This window comes from Cervus canadensis, chromosome 33 (genome assembly GCF_019320065.1).
Source record: "Cervus canadensis isolate Bull #8, Minnesota chromosome 33, ASM1932006v1, whole genome shotgun sequence".
NCBI lineage: Eukaryota > Metazoa > Chordata > Mammalia > Artiodactyla > Cervidae > Cervus > Cervus canadensis.
Genome location: NC_057418.1, coordinates 5,898,114 through 5,919,881, shown reverse-complemented (window position 1 = coordinate 5,919,881; position 21,768 = coordinate 5,898,114). Strand labels below are relative to the sequence as shown.

The window sequence follows — 21,768 nt, the reverse complement described above, 5'->3', positions numbered from 1 at the left end:
TATGCACTGAAAATAAAAAAAACTCATGTACTTGCTTTATTAGAGTATTCACTTTATTGCAATAGTCTAGAACTGAATTTCAATTTCTCCAAGGTGGGCTTCCCAGGTGGCGCTAATGGTAAAGAACCTACCTGCCAATGCAGGAGAATTAGGAGATGTGGGTTCGATCCCTGGGTCAGGAAGATCTCCTGGAGGAGGAAATGGCAACCCACTCCAGTATTCTTGCCTGGAAAGCCCCATGGACAGAGGGGCCTGTTGGGCTTCAGTCTGCAGTGTTGCAAAGAGTTAGACTTGACTGAAGCGACTTGGTACACATGCACGCCAGGAATCAGCATGCTTCCTTAGCTAAAGGTCTCAAGCTACTAATATAGTAGACCTAGGATTCAAAATCAGCTCAGTCCAAGTCTAAGACTCATGCTGTTAATAATAACAACAGCAAACACTTACACAGTAAAGCACTTATTATGTGCCAGGCACTGTTTAGATGCTATAGGATAAATTAACTCACTTAAGTATTCAGGCTCCCACTAAAAGAATTATGCCAATACTTAGGACACATTTAAGGTTTTATAAATTCCAGTACTGTTATCAGAAAAAGGAAGCAATATTTTAAATGCAATACTCAACCATAAAAGCTCTAGTTGAGAAGGTATGGAGTAAACTAAGAATATAGCCAGAGTGTTCTCCTCCATTTCTGCAACCTTGACACTGCCATCCATTCAACTATTATTGCTACTAGAGGATCCACCTGTTTTTTCTACCTTTCACAACCTCCAAACTCTTTTCCCTGGCTTCCACCCTGATCTGGTTCAACTGTCATCTCATTAAGTCTAGGGCCTAGCAAAGTCCCAGGCACTTGGCATTTATAGACTGTCTGCTCTGACTGTTATATCTCACCACTGTGCAGCCTAGTGGAAACAGATAGCTATGTTTTGCATATTTTTTCAATGACTCTGGGTCAGGAAGAAGAAAGGTGGAAATATGAGGATCTTGCCTTATCATCATTTCCTGAAAGGTGCCCGGCATGTGACCTACTTTCGATAATCTATTCCAGCTCTGTGTTCAGAAGGGAGAAGAGCTACCCATTCACACTTACCACACATTAAGTTATAGACTTCAATATTTTCAAAGGAGTCAACTTCAGTGCTGTGTTTGAATCCAGGTCCGTAGCCAATAAAGAGAGCCTACGTTGGCCAGAAAAGAAACTGGTCACTAAAAAGGTATTTTATATCTTTGCCCATTGTACATATACAAACTGGTTATATTAAGATAAGTGGAAAAATACTGTGCCCAGTGGACCTTCTAGGATATTATTTTAATCCCTGTTGCACATTTAATCTAAAGACATCTAGGATATCTTTCTTAACTTTATCACAATTCCTAACCTGACAACCAGAACAAAATGATGATGAAATCTTTTTTCAACTGTGAAATGGGATCTAAATCTTACTCTGCCCATCATTCACCATGCTGTAGGGATCAAATCAGATAATGATATGAGTGTATTTTGAAATTTTTAAAGTTCTAGGCAAATGGAGGGGATTATCTTTATTTAGAACATAAGTATGTTATCTTTCCACCTATTAATTACTGCCTTTCATTTACTGTGAAGCAACATTCTCAATGAAGTACAAATAGATGAAAAAATAATTATTAGAAATATAGTATGAAATATGGGCTTCCATATTTCCAGGTGGCTCAGTGAGAAAGAATCTGCCTGCCAATGCAGCAGACACAGGTTTAATCTCTGGGTTGGGAAGATCTCCTGGAGGAGGAAATGGCAGCCCACTCTAGAGTTCTTGCCTGGAAAATCCCATGGAGAGAGGAGCCTAGTGGGCTACAGTCCACAGGGTCACAAAGAGTTGGACACGACTGAGTGTGCGCATGCACACACATACACACACACAAAGTGTAAGTCACATATTCATGAAACATAAATTTTTTAAAATTCTATTAATGTTCAAAGTAAAACAGCTATATGAAAGAATGTGCCTCTTTAATTCTCTTTAAAGACACATAATGACAGTCTATGTCTTTAAGTCTAAAACTTTATATATCAGTTTTTTCTTTAGATATAAACTATAATTTTTAAAGTAGAATAGGTTTACTCACTTGCATATTTGAAAATGCATTATCAGAGCCATGGAATCCACTTCCACAATATTTCCTTTCTGAAGGATTCCTAATTGTCACATAATACAAATTAATAACGCAAAGTCCACTCATAAAGCAAAATCGACACTCATGACATTATCTCCATTAATAAAGAGTAACTATTCTTTGTATTTAACAATTTATTTGTAAAAATTATACCATTTAGCCTAAAGAAATGCTTGGAACATAGTAGATATGTTATTATTAGAGAACTAAATATTAGTTCTAAATTTAGTTCTCTAAACATATTAGAGAACTAAATATTAGTTCTCTCATGAGAATAAGGACCTTCTCTTCTTTCATATTCTTTTTCTAAACACTGAAAGTACAGTTCTCTAATAAGGGAGAGACAGTGTAATTCTGTTGACTGAATTCTGGTTTACTGCTTAAGTTTTGCTGGACAGGGTATGTATTTATCATCTCTGGCTTCCTGGTTTCCAAAAGTTAATGATCAAGTTTGAGATATTAACAATATGCATGATCCAAATAATTTGCTGAACATACCAATAAACTGAGGTTTATTGATAGATTTAGTATAACAAGAATGAAAAAAAAATCTCTGTCTAATGAAGATGGTAATTGCTCATTATTATAAAGTAAAGAGCTTTTGCCAATCATTTGTTAGACTTTGAAGGTATTATTAGGCATAACTATAACATATAGAAGAGACACAATGGCAAGTGGAACATAAGAAATAATCAAGATGGATGTGAGGGGACAGAGCAGTGGTTCTTAGCTGGAAGTGACCCCTCTCACCAGGGAATTTGCAGCAATTTCTGCAGATATTTTTTGTTGTCACAACTATCAAAAGTACTTGCAGCAATTTCTGCAGATATTTTTTGTTGTCACAACTATCAAAAGTACTTTTTTATCTAGTGAGTAGAAGCCAGGGATGTTTTCAAATATCCCACAACACACAGGACAAAGAATTATCTGATCCCAAATGTCAATAGTCCAAGGCTGAGAGAAACTGGGACAAAAGGAATCATATTTGAAGTCTTCATATTACCCCATCATTGGAAAGGACCCAATGGTTACCTTGGATGACTAGGTTTACCTGGGAGACTGTCAGAACTTACAATGCAAGTTGCCACTGAGGATCCAAATAGAATGTCAAGGGCTCAATTCTGTCACTTTTGGCAAAATGCAAACGCTTGGGTAAGAATTGTTTCAGGTAAGGTTTGAAGTGCTGGTTTGGTTCCTGGCACTGAAATTGTAAGAGGCAAAGAAAAACCATTATTTCCATATTTTCTTCAGTGTAAACTGCTCTTGAAATTGCTTCCTAAGTCCATATGAATTTTTTTCTCCCAAACGTTTAATCAGTATGCCCAATAAGTCATAGATGCAAAAATAACTGAGTTTTCACTACTTATATAATGTACAAGTTGCATATTCCCAACTATTATATATTCTTATTTTATAGGAAATTCTAATTATTGCATAAGAGCCCTAGGATGTTTAGATTGAGACACCAGTTTGTATTTGTGCTACTACTGATAATCTATTTTCAAATACTCTTATAATAATTTTAAGAACTTTCTTTAAAATTGTAAGAATTTTCATCAAGTAAAAAAAAAATGGAATATAGGTAAATTAGCATCAGGACAAAAGTTTAAGAAATCAACACAAGAAAAACTTGTAGGAAATATATCATAATGCTAAGTGTTTATGGTAGTATGGCCACAGGGTTTCCCCTCCTATTGTTTTCAATTACTTCTTGTACTGTCATATAAATTTAATAATGTCAGTAAATAAATTCTTAAAATTTTAAAAACCTACATTATTGAGATATGTCCTTAAAGGCCTTTAAAAACTACAGGGCATTTAAATGTTGGCCCAGATACTCAAAGAAAAAAAAAATAGATTAAGGTTAAAGTCCTACAATCTCCCAATCAAATACCAAAACTTTCTTCTAGATATATTTTACACAAAACTAGCAACAAAATGGTAATGGGGGAATAAAGATACTCACAGAAAGATTTTTGGCAATGCCTTCATAATCAACTGAAGAGAGATAAAGACAAGAAGAGTTGAATGGTATGCTACCATTAAAAATAATACAAAAATACAGCATGTCAGACACAAATCCATTTAAAACAATCACATACTACTTTAATAATTTTTCTTAAGTACTAATTAACACTTGTTATTGTACAAGTTAGAGTCTGTGCTTTGGGTGACTATGTCAATATACTTGCATAACAATTTTCCTGGAGGGAAATCCACATCTCCTCATGAATATTCAACCATATCTACTGAAACATATAGCACTGCATATACCCAAACCTAATCCAACGCTGATGACTGTCAGAAAAACCTCTTTTCTCTTTCCATTTCAAAGGTAATTGTAACAGAATGATAAACAAAACTACTCTTAGTATTTTACAATTACCAAGGATGGTAATCGAAAAGAAGGGGATAACAATCAGTTCTTAAACAGGCTTAATTTTCAAAAGAATGAATGTTTAAAATTTCCTGGCAGTTTGGGTATGACATGTGGTCAAGAGAGAATGTGAAATTTCTTCTTCTCTGCTCACAAAACACTTTCTCATTGCTTTTCGGAATAGTTTAAGAAAGTCATTTCTGGGAAGAGAAATTAGTTGCTTATAGAATTAATCATTTCAGCCAGCATTCTTCCTCATAACGGAATATTATGCTATAACATCTGTAAGTAATTTTAATGAAATAATATTAATTAAAGTTGAATAAATGTAGCTGAAATTTTGAGCTTTTTTCCCTATAAGTAATCTGGAATCCAACACAAGCAACATATGAAAGTGAAAGTGTTACTTGCTCAGTCATGTCTCTGAGACTCTTTGCGATGCCATCCATGGACTGTACCCGCCAGGCTCCTCTGTCCATGGAATTCTCCAGGCAAGAATACTGGAGTGGGTTGCCATTCCCTTCTGCAGGAGATCTTCCTAACCCAGGAATCGAACCCAGGTCTGCTGCATTGCAGGCAGATGCTTTACCATCTGAGCCACCAGGGAAGCCCCAGAAAAATACACATGATAACATAAAACTGTACCAAGCTCATCAAATAACATTCTTAGTCATGAATAACAGATTAGCGGTTAGACTTCTGCCCTCACATCCAGTCCCATAAAATCCCTTTGGGTGCAGAAGGCCAGTCCTGGATATTTAATCATGAAAAAGAAATTAATTGATCACTTTTAATTTAAAGATATGATTCAGAGGAGGGTATTGTAAATATAGAGCCTTCCCAGGTGGTAAAGAATTCATCTGCTAATGCAGGAGACGCAAGAGATCCAGGTTCGATACCTGGGCCAGGGATCCCCTACTGGGGATCGCCTGCAGGAAGATCCCCTAAGTAGGAAATGGCAACCCACTCCAGTATTCCTGCCTGAAGAATCCTATGGACAAAGGAGCCTGGCAGGCTACAGTCCATGAGGTTACAAAGAGTCAGACACGACTGAGCACGCACACACTAACTGTAAATATAATCATATTCAAAATTAGCACAGAGATATACTTACATGAATAGTATTTATCTGGAACATCAGAGGGTCTCAGGCGAGCTGCAGGTCCATATACAACTTTAACATCTTTAATATCTCCCAAGTATTTATTCAGATACACATATTTCTTACAACTGCCTTGTTCCATGCCTAGGAGAAAAAAAAAATCCCCAAACATGTTGCAACTTTAATAAAAAACCTTTAACATGTAGGACAGAATTTCTTTCACTTCCAGAATTAAAATCAATAAACATGAGGTCAGCATTCATGATGGGCTTCCTAGGTGGCGCTAGTGGTAAAGAACCTGCCTGCCAGTGCAGAAGACTTAAAAGATGTGGGTTCGATCCCTGGGTCAGGAAGATTCCCTGGAGGAGGGCATGGCAAGTCGCTCTAGTATTCCTGCTTGGAGAATCCCATGGACAGAGGAGCCTGGTGGGCTACAGTCCATGGGGTCACAGAGCAGACACGACTGAAGTGACTTAGCACACACGCATGCAAGCACTTGTGATAGTTGAACATCTAACAGGTAAGACACAGAGCTTCACATATATTTACCACTTCACTTAAAAAAATATTTTCCCTTCTCTTCATCCAAAATTAGTTCAGTGTTTCTTATTTACGTATTACAATATTTTTATGTGAATGGGGAAGAGTACCACAGTTTTAGCCTGAATATGAAAGCACAGTTATTTTCTCAGAATCAACTAGTATATTAACTAGGAGTATAAAACACTCATCTCATTTTCAGACTGGAAAGCTTCTTTAGAATACATCTTCTTAGGACTGTTTCTAGAAATAGTTTTCAATAATTATTTCTGAAGCAAACAATAACAACAACAAGAACAAACAAAAAGAAGCTTTTTCTGATTTTCCTGTATACACATTGCTTTTACAGTCCCAAGTCTGCATACAAACATGTTCCAAAGGTCACAGTAAGTAAGAGTTAGATCAAAATACTGCCAAAATTAACACATACTCCTTTTTAAAGTCAGATTTATCATTCTAGAGAAAATAGAAGCAGCACATAGTAATCTGTTCAAAGCATGCCTAAAATGTTTAGAGTAGATTTACCAAAATCTAATATTGAAAAAAAACCCAAGTTCCTGACGTAAGCCCTCCCCAAATCAGGAGATGAATGCATCGTGGTTAATAAGCTCTTAGGTGTCTGTGAGTTCTCTGTTTCACTTGCCACGTTATATTTAATGTAGTATTTTCTAAAGGTTCTCCTCAAGAAATAATTAGCTATAAAAGTCAGAGGAAATAATAAAACAGTAATCAATCAAGTAAACTTCTAGAAGCTCCATTTAACCTGAAGGATAAATGATATAAACTCAGGTTACCATGATCTGAAATGAGGATGAGGTTCAAGCATCTATGCAAGTTCAGCTCCTTCAGACCGTCCATCAGCATGCCAACCATGTTGTCAACCCTCTGCAAAGCTCTGATGACCTAAGAAAGGGAGACAGTCTCATGTCATGCAGTTAAAAGTGTTCACGGAATGCTTCTTAGGGTTCTGTGTACTTAATTTTTTAAAACTAGAACTTCTAGGAACAAAACCCATTATTTCCAAACAAACTGCATTATTTTGCATGACTCTCACAAGGACACAGAATGGCATATGGTTTTGGCAAACTGCCTTTGGTATTTCTCTGCTCCTCTCTTGCAGCAAAATCACCCAAGGGAAATTCTTGTGCATCTTTTTGCCTATAGCAAACCAGTCTAATCTTTACTTATAGTCTGTGTATTTTACTGTATTATGAAACACGCTCTTTCAACATGATCTCTCATCGACTGAAAGATATCCAAGTAACATGGACTGGGATTTTTAAGTTTTAAGATAAAGTAGGTTTTGATGAGCCAATAATACTAGCATTTAACCAAGTTTATAAATTGATGAATATGATTTAAAAAGCAATGGACTGGACGCTGAATGAAGATGAATCAGAAAAGCAGTTATGTTGGGAAATCTTTCAATTCAGTTCAGTTCAGTTGCTCAGTCATATCCGACTCCCTGTGACCCCATGAACCGCAGCATGCCAGGCCTCCCTGTCCATCACCAACTCCCAGAGTTTACTCAAACTCATGTCCATTGAGTCGGTGATGCCATCCAAACATCTCATCCTCTGTCGTCCCCTTCTCCTCCTGCCCTCAATCTTTCCCAGCATCAGGGTCTTTTCCAATGAGTCAGCTCTTCGCATCAGGTGGCCAAAGTATTGGAGTTTCAGCTTCAACATTAGTCCTTCCAATGAACACCCAGAACTAATTTCCTTTAGGATGGACTGGTTTGGATCTCCTTGCAGTCCAAGAGACTCTCAAGAGTCTTCTCTAACACCACAGTTCAAAAGCATCAATTCTTCTGCACTCAGCTTTCTTTATAGTCCAAATCTCACGTCCATACATGACTACTGGAAAAACCATAGCCTTGACTAGATGGACCTTTGTTGGCAAAGTAATATCTCTACTTTTTAATATGCTGTCTAGGTTGGTCATAATTTTTCTTCCAAGGAGTAAGCATCTTTTAATTTCATGGCTGCAATCACCATCTGCAGTGATTTTGGAGCCCAGAAAAATAAAGTCAGCCACTGTTGCCACTATTTCGCCATCTATTTCCCATGAAGTGATGGGACCAGATGCCATGATCTTAGTTTTCTGAATATGGAGCTTTAAGCCAACTTTTTCACTCTCCTCTTTCACTTTCATCAAGAGGCTCTTTAGTTCTTCTTCACTTTCTGCCACAAGGGTGGTGTCATCTGCATATCTGAGGTTATTGATATTCTCCTGGCAATCTTGATTCCAGCTTGTGATTCTTCCAGCCCATCGTTTCTCATGATGTACTCTGCATATAAGTTAAATAAGCAGGGTGACAATATACAGCCTTGACGTACTCCTTTTCCTATTTGGAACCAGTCTGTTATCCATGTCCAGTTCTAACTGTTGCTTCCTGACCTGCATACAGGTTTCTCAAGAGGGAAATCTTTAGTGAACACAAAAGTAATACTGGTCTTAAAAAAATTTTTTTTTGGTCTGAAAATTTATATGATCTGATAATCCATTACAAAATGACCCTTAGACTTACTTGTAGCCAAACTGACCTAGAGATGGATCTTGATAGTGAAAGAATAAAAATTATATTAGCATCTGGCCAATTGCTTAGACTAACATAAGAGGTATGGGAAACCTTCCTCAGTCTAGTGATGACACGACCGTGCTGTCGGCCACGCGTCTCCCACCTCTCAGAAAGAGCATCTCTGCTGAGCTGACGGACAGAATCAGGGCAAGAGCACATAGGGTCGTAACCACACTGAAATCAGTGGAGATAGGTTTTGCTAGAAAGAGGATAGAGGGTGGAGAGTGACAGGTCTCATTCGAAATTAAAAATACAGAATTTAACTCATCATTTGTTCAGTTCAGCACCGTAGATAGCATAAAATCAAACAATGTTCCCAGTTCTTTTGATTAAAGTGCATCTTTTCAGTTTAATAGAAATGTCCTTAACACTCTTTCTAGAAATCATGGATTCGATCAAGAAATCTGCTTCAAAGCAAGGTTCAGTGAGATGCTACCAGGTTTAATGAAATAACCAGTGATAAAAACGTACTTACTTCACTGCTGACTGGTCCATAAGAGTGACCCGAAGAATCTGGTTCTTCTAAATACAGAGTGTAAAAGTGTGGTCTAAATCAAACAGTATCAAAATGTAATATTTTACGAACACATTGTAAAACAGAATAGAAAGAATAATTCAACAAATGATAGTGAATAAAAGCTATACAGCACTGGAGTAACATTTCTAAAAGTGCTGAGAAATAATTTACATGTTTAGAATTCTTCGAAACATGGCTGTAATAGTCACTAAAAAGTTCATTTGGATATAAAACATCATAGGCAATAGCAAAGTTTTCTGTCATCTATTTAAAATATTCAGACATTTTTATAAAACAAAGCAGTATTTCAGAGTGGAAATTAATCATCTACATACCTTTCATCTTTAGGAAGCTGTAGCCACTTAAGAACGGCTAAAATTCTTTCTTCAAATGGTACTGAACTAAAATGAAAGATAAAATGAAACAAACATGTGACAAGTGTTAGGGTTTAAAATATCAATGCATGTCTTACTAAAAACTGCATTCAGAGAGATTAAAACAATTCAAGACATCAAATGTGTTTGAAGCAATGTAAGAGTTTCATCTGAAAACTTAAAATTGTTTTCCCAACCTAGGAACAAACATTAAGTTTTTACACATTTGAAAGTTGTTGTTCATTATTATTCAGTTACCCAGTCGTGTCTGACTCTTTGCAACACCATGGACTACAGCACGCCAAGCCTCCCTGCCCCTCACCATCTCCCAAAGTTTGCCCAAGTTCATCAGTGATGCCATCCAGTCACCTCATCCTCTGATGTCCTCTTCTCCTTCTGCCCTCAATTTTTCCCAGCATCAAGGACTTCAGTGAGTCAGCTGTTTGCATCAGATGACCAAAATACTGGAGCTTCAGCTTCAGCATCAATCCTTCCAATGAGTATTCAGGGTTGATTTCTCTTAAGATTGACTGGTTTGATCTCCTTGCTGTTCAAGGGACTCTCAGGAGTCTTTTCCAGTACCACAGTTTGAAGGCATCAATTCTTTGGCATTCTGCCTTCTTTACGGTCTCACAACCGTACATGACCACTGGGAAGACCATAGCCTTGACTATATTGGACCTTCTTTCGGCAGAAGAACACACTGCTTTTCCACACACTGTCTAGGTTTGTCACAGCTTTCCTGCCAAGAAGCAATCATCTTCTGATTTCATGACTGCAGTCACCATCTGCAGTGATTTTTAGAGCCCAAGAAGAGGAAATTTGTCACTATTTCCCCCCATCACTCCTTCTATTTGTCATGAAGTAATGGGGCTTGATGCCATGATCTTAGTTTTTTATTTTTTTAATATTTAGTTTTAAGCTGGCTCTTTCACTCTTCTCCTTCACCCCCATCATGAGGCTCTTTAATTTCTGTTCACTTTCTGCCACTGCATATCTGATGTTGTTTTTTCCACGTATCTTGATTCCGGCTTGTAACTCACCTAGCCCGGCATTTCTCATGATATGCTCGGAGTATAAGTTAAACAAACAGAAAGTTTGTAAAAAAATGAAAGTTGTAGTCGGGGGTAAAAATTTGCTTCCCATTTTATTCCTGTACCTGAGAGTAGGAAATGCCATGTCATGAATAACCCATGTGTCAACACACTCTTTCCTCATGAAGACTTCATGAAGATGAACCCACTCATTGATGACTCTCAGTAAAATTGGGAAACGGGCACTTGATGGGCAGACAGTTCTCCAGGCAACAGTTTCTGGGCAGAATTAATGACATCTTCCTCTGGGCACAGAATTTTGTTTCCAGGTCTCCATCAGAGTGCTTGCCCAACCCCAAGTACACTAGGTTGTTCCTTGAGAAGGTCTCTATCAGAACTCGAGAGGCCAGACAACGTGTATCACTACTCTGCAAAATTCTCCAAGTCTAAGACAGTGCTTGGTGCATAGAATCTCAATTACCATCCACGGAATGAAATTAATGGCAAATAACAAGGTGCTGACATGAACCACAAAGAATAAACAATAGCATAAGGTTACCAAAGAAAATATGCATTTCTTATTTGGAATTTATGAACTTTCCCTTTCGTCCCTCAAATACACTATTGTATTGGTTTTATGACATAAATTCCCCAAGTATAAGCCAAATTATTTTGCTAGTCTCACTAAAATGATCCAAAGGGAGTCTTCCAGAAAAAAAGTTGCATGAGTTGCATGTTTTTGTTTTTGTTTTTTTTCCACAATACCTCATGGATTTTGAATATCAAAGGGAGGTTACTCTAATCAGTTCCACTATAGATGGAATGTTTAAAAAAGTAATTTGAAAATGCAAATCTAGAGGTGCCATTACTATCTTCTTTCAAATAGTATTTTTGGACACCAGAGGGTCACTCCTACCCATGTCCCTTTAATACTTTCAGCTCCTTCTTCTAGTTCTTTCTTCCTGGAGTGAAAATGTTCGGGACCGCTACTTTCACCAGGACTTCAATTCTTATTCCTATCCAAAGATCTGAACACAAACTCCAACATGTTACCACCAGTGCTTTCTAGAAAACCTCCAAAAAAAAAACAAACCACCTCATCTAGTTTTACTATCTATCTACCATCCATCCATTTAAAACTCTTTGAAATAGAGTTCTTATTTTGATAGGTCTCATTTTTCAGATAACATATCATTCAAACGCTAGAACTCAGGCTGTGATAAGAAAATAAACTGTTCTATGTTATAGGTCCTAGAAAAAGTACAGTTATACATACCCATTATAGATTTTATAGATGTCTGGGAAAATTCCATTAATTTTCACATCTGATCCTGGCCAAAAAAATGTGCCTGTCTTCAGGCCTTGATGTTTAGCTGTGAGCCAAATCTGGAGAAGACAGGGAAGGAAAATTAGGAAATTATGGAAGCACTGATTTCTTGGGAAACTGTGTTCATGCAACTGCCAATGCTTTCCTCTCAAATGCTAGAAAGTTTTGATGTCAGTAAGCTCCAGCAGTTAGACTACAAAACAACCATGTAATGAGATTTTTCACAGCAGCAAAAAGAAATTAAATAATCAGAAATTAAATTAACTTAAAGAACATAAACAATTGGTAACTCCTGCAACTTTTATAGACTTGCTTCTACTTAATAGGCTTCTGTTAAAAGAAAAAAAAAAATCATGAAAAAAAGAAAAATTCACAAATATATATATCTTTAACTTATTGACATATTTTGCTTATGTAACTTAACATTTATTGAGCACTTATTATTTCCAGTTACAGTTCTAAATGGTACTCCTATAAGCAACTTAGATTATTAATTTAAATTATCATCACAATAACTCTATGAGGTAGTTAACAGAATTATTTACAGTACAGAAAATGGACACAGAAAGAATAATTTGCCCCAAAATCACAGTTTTAAATGTCAGGGCTAAAAATTTGAAATTATAACTTGCAAATTAACATCATGCTCTTTTCCTTCTAAGAGGGATATCAAGACTATTCAAATAGACCTTATAGAATTGTTGTGGCAGTTTTTAAAAATTAAAAAGGAGAACACATCTAGATCACAATCAGAGAGAATCTTCTAAGTCAGCAAATGCAAAGTCATAGTTTACTCCTGCAGAAACAATTAGCTTTGTGTAAATCAAAATATTACCCCCAGATTACTGCTCTTGCTACTAGGACAAAAAGGTAGCATTAAGCAGAAAAGAAAACTGGCTCAGAATAACCTGAACCCTACTCGGGAATAAAATATACAAAGATATAAGCTATATTTAGAGTTATCTGCATTTATCTTTATTTGCATAAGGATTACACAAACACAGCAGATTAAGTAGGTTCTTAAAAACTCCAGGGGATCTGTTATTTTACTCTGCTAGAAACAGATGAGAATAATAAAAAATAATTTTAACAGCTAAATTAAATAAACAACTCACTGGTTCTCCTTTGTACCACTCAGGGTTAAATTTCTCTTTGCTTTTAAGTGCAAAGTGAGCATTCATTTGGGGATCATACATTTTATTGTCAATGATGCCATGGGATTCTGGATAAAGTCCCTAAAAAACATAAAATACAAGTTTTATGCATGTTATGAGTTTTTAATGTTAAGGTTACAGAACAAAATCATCAGAGAGAAATACACAACTGAAGCTACAAGGAATTTAACCTAGCTTAATTAAGGAGAGAAGGACAAAACACTGCGTATTATCAAAATACAACCAACCGCTTAAGGTTTTATGTAGTACTTGTGGCTTTAATTTATGTAATAGGAGAAAATAAATTAGGAATGGTGGCAGCCTCTTAATTTTGAAAAAATTACTGAGATGTCCTTTTGGATTGCTCAGTGAAAAATTTCTGCATAACAAAATCCTTTTTGATTGGGGTCCAAGAATAGCTTGTACCAATATAAGTCAAAGTATTAATTCTCTGGCTTCAACCCTGAGGCCTAATGAATTCTACATTTTTTTTTTTTCTGGATCCAAATTAAATCTGAAAGTGAAACAAAAAGAGAGCTGTAATCACATCTAGAGTCAGGCAAAGTGGTTTGCTTAGACTCACACATTGAAATGATTGGAAAGACGGCCAAGGACCTGTGAGTGCAGACAATCTGGGGCTCAAATAAAGTAAGCTAAAAACTCATCAGAAAGAACAGAACCTAAGAATCTTAAACTGAAAGGGAATTAAGAAATCATTTCTTAAAAAAAAAAAAAAAAGAAATCATTTCTTGGGGTCTTCAATCACCTCTTTTCACAGATGGGAAATGGAGACCCAGAAGGTAAAGTGACTTTCCCAAGGGCACAACAGGTTAGTAGAAGAGCAAGGACCAGAACCTCAGTTTCTCTGTTTAACTACACAATGAAAAAGAAGTTATTTTTTTCTGATCTGAAATCTCTCTTGAATTATTCTCTTGAAAAATGTTATATTTACATCTCACTTTTGTGAACATACAAAAATTGAAATCCAGAGCTTACTGTGACAATGCTGTAGTGATTGGGGAAAGTTTTTGTTGGATATACTGGTCTCATGTTTTTAGTATATGTCCCACAGGTTTCTACAAGGGGAAAAAAAGATTGTTATTAAATACAACTGACAATCTGTTTCCTTCATTTAGCGTTGATACCACAGACTTCTGAATAGTACTAAAACATGAATCCAGAAGGGATTTACAACCATTTAAAAATTCAGGGAGACCCACTGAAATGTTGTGAAGTAATTAGCCTCCAACTAATAAAATAAATAAATAAATAAATAAAAATTCAGAGTGAATTACAAAGCAACATTGTGGATTCAAACTCAATGTTGAGAGCTAGTTTTTCCTTTTAGTTAAAAAAAAATTAAAATAAATAAGCCAATGAAATATTTATCCCATACTTACTAATAACATTAAGTTCCAGATGGACCATAATGATGCTTGCTAGATCTTTGCTATTACTTGGTGGTAACATATCTAAATACAAGCTGTAGTTTTAAAAAAAAACAAACAGCCAAAACAAAACTACAAACTTCCCTAGCTGCTAACTCAGCAAAATGAAAACAAGAATGAAGCAGTAGCTAGGAGGACATTGTCCCACCCTAAAGTCCAAACCAGTTAACTCTAGACAAATTCAACACTGCTTTAATGATAAAAGGCATCTTCTGGCTTCAAGTGTTAATACGAGAAGGACAGAAGTCAAACTGTTCCTGATTTAGCCCTAAAGTCACTTTCCTCTTCTGCCTCTACCACTGAGCAGGGAACACATCACTAATGACTCTAGCATTTCAATACCTCATTGCTCAAAATGTTCCTCAGGCTGGTACATGTCTCTCTATCTCCTTGCATTCCAAACAGCTCAGAATTATAGGCTACACTTCCTAATTACCCAAAGCAAGGACTTTAGTTAACTATGTATTGAGTTCCTTCCAACTTCACATGTAGGTACCTATGGCTCCTTACTTCTGCACTCAGGATATTGTATTCGATGCTATGGAAACAAACTTTCCCCCCGATGATAACAAAGGGCCAGATGCAAGCCTCAAAGCCCGTGAGCCTGGCTGATAAAACAGAGTCTTTCTTGTCCATGTAAGCTCTTTCCTAAAGACTTTTGTGTCAAATGATTATTTATAAAAACTACTTTCTTCCCAATAGAAATTAAAAACTGAAATTTTTAGTTCTCCAAATAGTTTCTTACAAAAGAAGTACAATAAATGTACCTATGTGATTATGGAGAGTGATTTTGACATTTAAATATTCAAGTCCAACAAATAATGTCTCAGAACTTCAGAAGAATACCAAAATAGTGAATTTACTTATTTCCATTTCAGTCCAGTATTACACTGTGGCTATTTAAATACTGATCACTGATAACAAGTAATGTTCTTCAGCTTTTATACCCATATTTAATTTTTTATTTTTTCAATAACGGTGATACGAGCGATACCCATATTACTGGTGGTTAATGTGATTTAAAACTTTTGCATTCATACTAAGAAAAGACTATTCTACTACTGCATTACTAACTTATATAATAATCATTTAATTAAGAAATTGGAAGGATGCCTCATGATACTAAAGGATAAATAACAAGTAAATATTCTATGTCTGCACTACTAGATTCATATAAGAAATACCTTCAGTTTTTGAAATTCTACTTTAAGATGTAGTCATATTAGATAAATAAACATATAAATAGTTTGTCCACACAATGAATCCAAAGTCTAAGGGCAAAAAAAAGTATGTCTTATCCTTAACATCTGTAACCAAGGAATAAAAAACCCCGAGATAATCATTATTATCTTAGAGTTGTTTAAAAGGCAGTTTTAGAACAATTATAATATTAAAGACTAGGTCCTTATCACTAGGGTTTAACTCTTTTACAATGCAGAAGTTTAGTAACACAGATTCTGCCGTATTTTTCCAAAAAGAGACTGCCTCCTCAGTCTACTGACATTGTGGCACTCCAATAGTATACTCTGTTACTCACTCAGCTTGCTAATAACAGGAAGAAGTCCGCCCCAAGTGTGTAAATATTCTGCCCTGAAACCATCCAAAGAAAATAAGAGGGTAGGAGGTGTTTCAAACCTGGGTAATGAGAAAGAAAGAAAAAAAATGTGTAAAGAAGAAAGAAGACACAGATCCAGTAAACATTTTCCACTGAGGTCGGGATGTAATCTAAGGTAAACTAACAAGCTCAACAAGCATCTTTATAAAGAATATTTTAGAAGTGTCTATATTCATACATATGATTTTGTATTTCATCATGTACATTATCAAATAGTACTGACTGAGCACTCATCCCATTTTGAGGCACCATACAAAGACCATCATTTATGGTCCCTGCTATTCTAAAAGACAGACGAAATGCAACCAAAATGCAATAATATTTCTCCAATTTGCAGGAGAATAAATATTAACAAACAGCATATTCTAAATTGTGTTCTTGTTTCTACTAGGGCAGCTTTATAATGTTTAACAGTTTGGAAAAATCATTATTTTAAACATAATATATTTCTGAAGATTAATAATTAAAATTATATAGATCTCAAGTGAAACAAAGATAAACATGTCTAACACTTTCATCAAATTTCTGCGTTTCAAATTCTACACAAACCTTTCCTGATGACCTTATAAACATAAGGTATTGTATAAAATACTTTAGACAAAAAATGGAAAATACTAATTATAAAAATTATGTAACATCTCTCATAGACATGCTATCCTGAAAACATATAAGTGAATCAAAAATTTTTTTAAAAAAGTTATAAAGTAATTTGTTATAAGTTCAACTTGAAAAACTTCAAATGAAAGTAAAGATCCTTTTTTCCTAAGAAGGAAGACACAAATTCTTCCACCTAGCACTCATGAACATTAAATATTCATAACCTCTCTTTTTTTATCCAGTTTCCAGACCAGGAGTGGGAAGTGGGGGATGAGGGTTGGGGGGCTGGGGGAGAGGGTCATGCCATAATCACTTCTATACCACCAATGCCAAAAGAAGGTCTAACTAAAAATAATATTTATTGAACCAGTGAATTATTATTATTATTTTTATCTTTTCAATTTGGAAAGAGAAAGAATGGTACTTCTATAAAAGAAAACATTAGTATCTCAGAGTATAATCTTACCCTGCTGGACACTGTGGCTCATCAATGCTGTCACATTCTTCTTCTGCCCAGCTTTTCTCCCCTAAAATATTTTCAAGAAGTACAGTGAGTTGAACACATTCAACAGAAACAATGGTCGTGATGTTTGTGAGACACATTAGGACACATTCCAAAAAAAAATTAAGAGACACATAGATCATGTGGGGTGTGATTCTCAGGGAATAGAACAAATAGAGAGTTATTCTATTTCAAAGTAAGAGTTAGTTGATATCAGGAATTAAAGAATGAATTTATAATTGCAAGACTAAAACATATTGCTGTATTTGTGAGAACTTGAAGGCACCTTTTCCATTTTCAAATTGTCGCTAATAATATTTTCAGCCAAAATTTATAACCCAACTTCGTTCCACCCAACAGAATCTTCTGCCTTAGTTCCTCTCATACAGAGTCAAATTTTGTCAAAGAATTTCAAGGAACCCTGCAACACCTAGGCAAGACATCAGAGTAACACCAGCTTACACAGAGTCTTAGACACTAACTTCTCTCAACATCAGGCAGACACTGTCCTCGTTTACGATGAAAGAACCTGTTACATAGTCAGCCAAGATTGTGAAGTGATTGTTCCACAAATACAGCATTAAATATGCAGCTAATATCAAAATAACCTGAGGGTGGAGCAGCAGCAGAGTGTATGACTATAGATAAAAAAGACTAGCTGTGTGTAGACAATCACGGTTATTAGGCTGGGTGATGCAAGCTTTATTACATATTCTCTCTATTCACGTATATATGTTTGAAACTTTCTTTAAAAAAATGCCTTTAAGATATTTTTTCAGCCAATATGGTTCGTCAATAACTATGACTTCGACTGTAAAAAACACACCCATGCCAACCCCCTCTGAGACCTAGGAAGATGTCCGCCTGTGTCTGAGCCTGGTGAGGTACAACCTCCTGACCTCGGCACACGGATCCGTGGTTGACACAACAGTCTCCCTTGTCCTTGCAGTCATCTGAACAGGAGCAGAGGCTTCGGGACAACCTTTTCTCACCACACCTGAATTTGCTGCAAGTCCATATCCGCTCTAGAAACAAATGTCAACATAACGCATTTTATGGTCCAAATTCAACATGTCCAAAATGAACACAGAACTGTCTTCCAGAACGTGATCTATGAGAGATGATGGACCATTTCTTCACCCTCAGTGACTCACAGAACTTTTCACCACAGTGGTCAATCTGAACCAACAGAAAATACGCAGGCAACAATTATCATTTCACTAAAAATCCAGAATCTCATCATTTTAAAATGTAAACGCTGAATGAGAAGCAAGTCCAAAAGAGAGGGAATATACGCATTAATGTACGTATGGCTGATCATTCTGCTGTAAGGTAGGAACTAACAAAACATTGTAAAGCAACTATACTCCAATAAAAATTAATTAAGAAAATAAAAAATAAAATGTAAACAGACGTAACTTTTATTATACAACTCCCATGTCAATCTTGGCTTATTCCACCAGTCATTGCCAGAGTTCTCCAAATTTCTCTAAATCTAGCTATCATTTAAATGTTATTATTCTATGGGCTTCCCTGGTGGTTCAGATGGTAAAGAATCTGCCTGCAATGCAGGAAACCTGGGTTCAATCCCTGGGTCAGGAAGATCCCCTGGAGAAGGGAATGGCAACCCACTCCAGTATTCTTGCCTGGAAAATTCCATGGACCGAGAAGCCTGGCAGGTTAAAGTCCATGGGGTCACAAAGAATTGGACAAGACTGAGTGATGAATACTTTCACTTTCATAGGTAAAAAAGATCAAATCAAACTTTTCACAGTCTGATAGCTTTATTTTAAGGTTTAGGTGGATGTCTTAAGAACTCTTGCTTTAATAAGCCCATAACAGAAAGAGTCATATATTTTTAATCAGCCTTTTTGAACTTAGGTAAAATGCAAATTAGACTATATAGGCTGTCAGCAAATACTGAAAACCAGCACAGTGCTGCCATCCATAAAATTTTTAACAAAGGCAAGATATGCAAATTTTGTTTGTGTCAGGAAATACAAAGGACAAATTTTTTAAAATCTCAAATGGGTTAGGTAAATCACATACCTAAAAGATGCAGAACTTTCCTTTGCTCTTTTACCCCATCTTTTCCCCTGCACATTCTTACCTGGTTCTATACACGTCTCCTGGTAATCTAGACAGCAGTTTCCAAGGTCAACACAAGCAACGTCACAGCGGCAGTTTCCAAATGTTCTCTCAAAACAGCGACCCTTGCAACTCTTAACTGAAAATATCGAATGAGTTAGATATTTCTAATCATTACATAAATACAAAGCAAATATCAACTAATGTACCCTAAGTTCAGTATTGAGTTGGTTTAAATACTCTTTTAGAAAACACAGATGGGATGGGCAAAAAGCTAACCAAGAATCTTTTCACAAATACTTATAGAAAGTGACACAGACAGAAGGCAGTAACCTTATGTATCAAGTTTGCAATTTTATCTCTTGCCATAGAAACAAAAGATAATTTTTTTCTTTTATATAGTATAATAAACCCTAAGGGGCTAATGAAACTTAAATACATATAGAATATTAAATAAAGGAAAAATAAGAAGAGCTTGTTCTGAATATTTTATGTAGGGTTCTCTAAAAACTGATAATCTCTGAAAACTTCATGAAGACAAAGAGTACCTGACTTACGACACCCTAAGTCTGGTGTAAAGAAGTAATGTGTTTGTGCAGAAAATGTTCTGCTGGACTCATCTCCCACCACACCTGATGTGTCCATTGCACCTTCAGATCTAGCCTGGCTCCCTCTGAGAAGTTTTCCCAAACTCCCCTGTCTAGATGCTTTTTCCATTTTTTAAAGTTTATATGAAACCTCATCTTCCCTTTCAGTCACTGAATTTCATTTGTAACTAGATCATTTGGTTACTACCCCAGTCTCAACCTGGACCACAAACTTCTTAGGGACAAGGACCACATCTGGACGCTGGCCAGCACACTGTACCCCGGGAATCCAGCAAGAGCCGTGACTACAGTTGGTACTAGTGAGTTTTCGTTAAATGGGCAAATGCCAGACGTGGAAGGAAAACACTTTGCATTAAAAACAACTTCACAAGACAAGGAGAGCAAATGGATGGACACCGAGACGGGAGGAGGGGGGAGGTGAATTGGAAGATTGGGATGGACATATATACACGATTGACACTCTGAATAAAAGACATAACTAATGAGAACCCAGTGCACAGCCCAGGGAACGCTACTGAGTGCTCTGGGGCGACTCAGTGGAAAGGAAATCCAAACAAGAGGGGGTGTGTGTCGAGCTGACTCACTTTGCTCTACGGGTGAAACTAACGCAGCGCTGCAAAACAACTGCACTCCAATAACAACTAATCTAAAACATTCACACTGTGACTCTTTACTAGGTATCAGCAACGATCTAGATTTAATGAGAAATAAACCAGGGTGGTAAGAAAAACAACCCACTTGTAGAATAATGGAAGTCCAAAAGAAAAAAAAAGGAATAATCCTTGCTCGTGGTTGTCATGGTCCTCTGACCCAAGAAGACACTGTCACGGAATTTAACTCTCATTTGACACCAGGAAATGAGGCAATTTTAAGGACATGAAATGACAATAATAATTTCTAGGGTCAAAAATACTAACTTTCCTGATCCAAGGGGGAAAACTATCATAATAATAGCTATTACTTGCAGATCATCAGTATGCTTCCATTAACTTAAAAAATAATATGTATTTCACCTTGAGTTTAGATTAAAATTTGTGTTTTCAATCACTCAGTTCTATTTTTACGTGCTAAATTAAACTCAAGGTGAATTACTAAGTGCTTAACGACTACATAGGTGAACACTAAAATGTGTAGCTTCTTAATTTTACTAAATGTTGATATGTTTGCTCTGAATTGTTGCTGACTAAATATGTAAAATTACTACATTTAATTCATTTTAAAAATAAATGACAACTTAACAATCACTATTTTTTTTAAAAAAATGACTAATAGTACAATTATGGAATAGTTGAATAGAAGGATTTGTTCAGTTTTCAAAACTGAATTCCCTAGGAATTCATCAATGATTTAAAAGGAGTAAAAATAAAAAACTACTTCAAATCCAAAATAATGACTGCTACAATGTACTGTGATTCAAAGTTTTATTATTTATAGTGATCTTTCCATGTTGGCATGATTACCAAACTTCATAAAGAGAAAAATGTAAGTAACAGCTTAGAAATATCACTATTGTTTTGAAATGACTGCATTTCTAAAAGACTTACAAGCATGTAAGGATGCTTCCAGCTGCCCAGGCATGCTGTTTACCTAGTAACCTCAGGGCTGCTCCAGCACCTAACGCCTTATAGAGTAAAAGTGGGAGCCCCTGGAGGAAGTCAGGGAGAGAGACTCACAGAGCCCTGCATAAGAACCTGTCATCCATGTCTCCTTGTTTGTATCTTTGTTCTTTTTTGTTGTTTTGAGG

At 36.1% G+C, this 21,768-nt stretch overlaps 1 protein-coding gene across 1 annotated transcript in view; it reads right to left on the bottom strand.

Annotated features, from left to right (window-relative positions):
• The window catches only part of ENPP1 (ectonucleotide pyrophosphatase/phosphodiesterase 1), a 71,575-nt gene that overhangs the window by 15,997 nt on the left and 33,810 nt on the right, over positions 1 to 21,768 (bottom strand). Inside the window, exons 3-17 of the mRNA XM_043457073.1 lie at positions 19,439 to 19,555; positions 18,228 to 18,353; positions 17,293 to 17,353; positions 16,152 to 16,249; positions 14,163 to 14,242; positions 13,128 to 13,247; positions 11,962 to 12,071; positions 9,613 to 9,678; positions 9,236 to 9,308; positions 6,974 to 7,082; positions 5,652 to 5,783; positions 4,127 to 4,158; positions 3,234 to 3,361; positions 2,113 to 2,182; positions 1,097 to 1,184 (exon numbers count right to left, since the gene is read on the bottom strand). Of these exons, the coding sequence (XP_043313008.1) occupies positions 1,097 to 1,184; positions 2,113 to 2,182; positions 3,234 to 3,361; positions 4,127 to 4,158; positions 5,652 to 5,783; positions 6,974 to 7,082; positions 9,236 to 9,308; positions 9,613 to 9,678; positions 11,962 to 12,071; positions 13,128 to 13,247; positions 14,163 to 14,242; positions 16,152 to 16,249; positions 17,293 to 17,353; positions 18,228 to 18,353; positions 19,439 to 19,555 (1,410 nt within the window). The remainder of the gene's footprint in view (positions 1 to 1,096; positions 1,185 to 2,112; positions 2,183 to 3,233; positions 3,362 to 4,126; positions 4,159 to 5,651; positions 5,784 to 6,973; positions 7,083 to 9,235; positions 9,309 to 9,612; positions 9,679 to 11,961; positions 12,072 to 13,127; positions 13,248 to 14,162; positions 14,243 to 16,151; positions 16,250 to 17,292; positions 17,354 to 18,227; positions 18,354 to 19,438; positions 19,556 to 21,768) is intronic.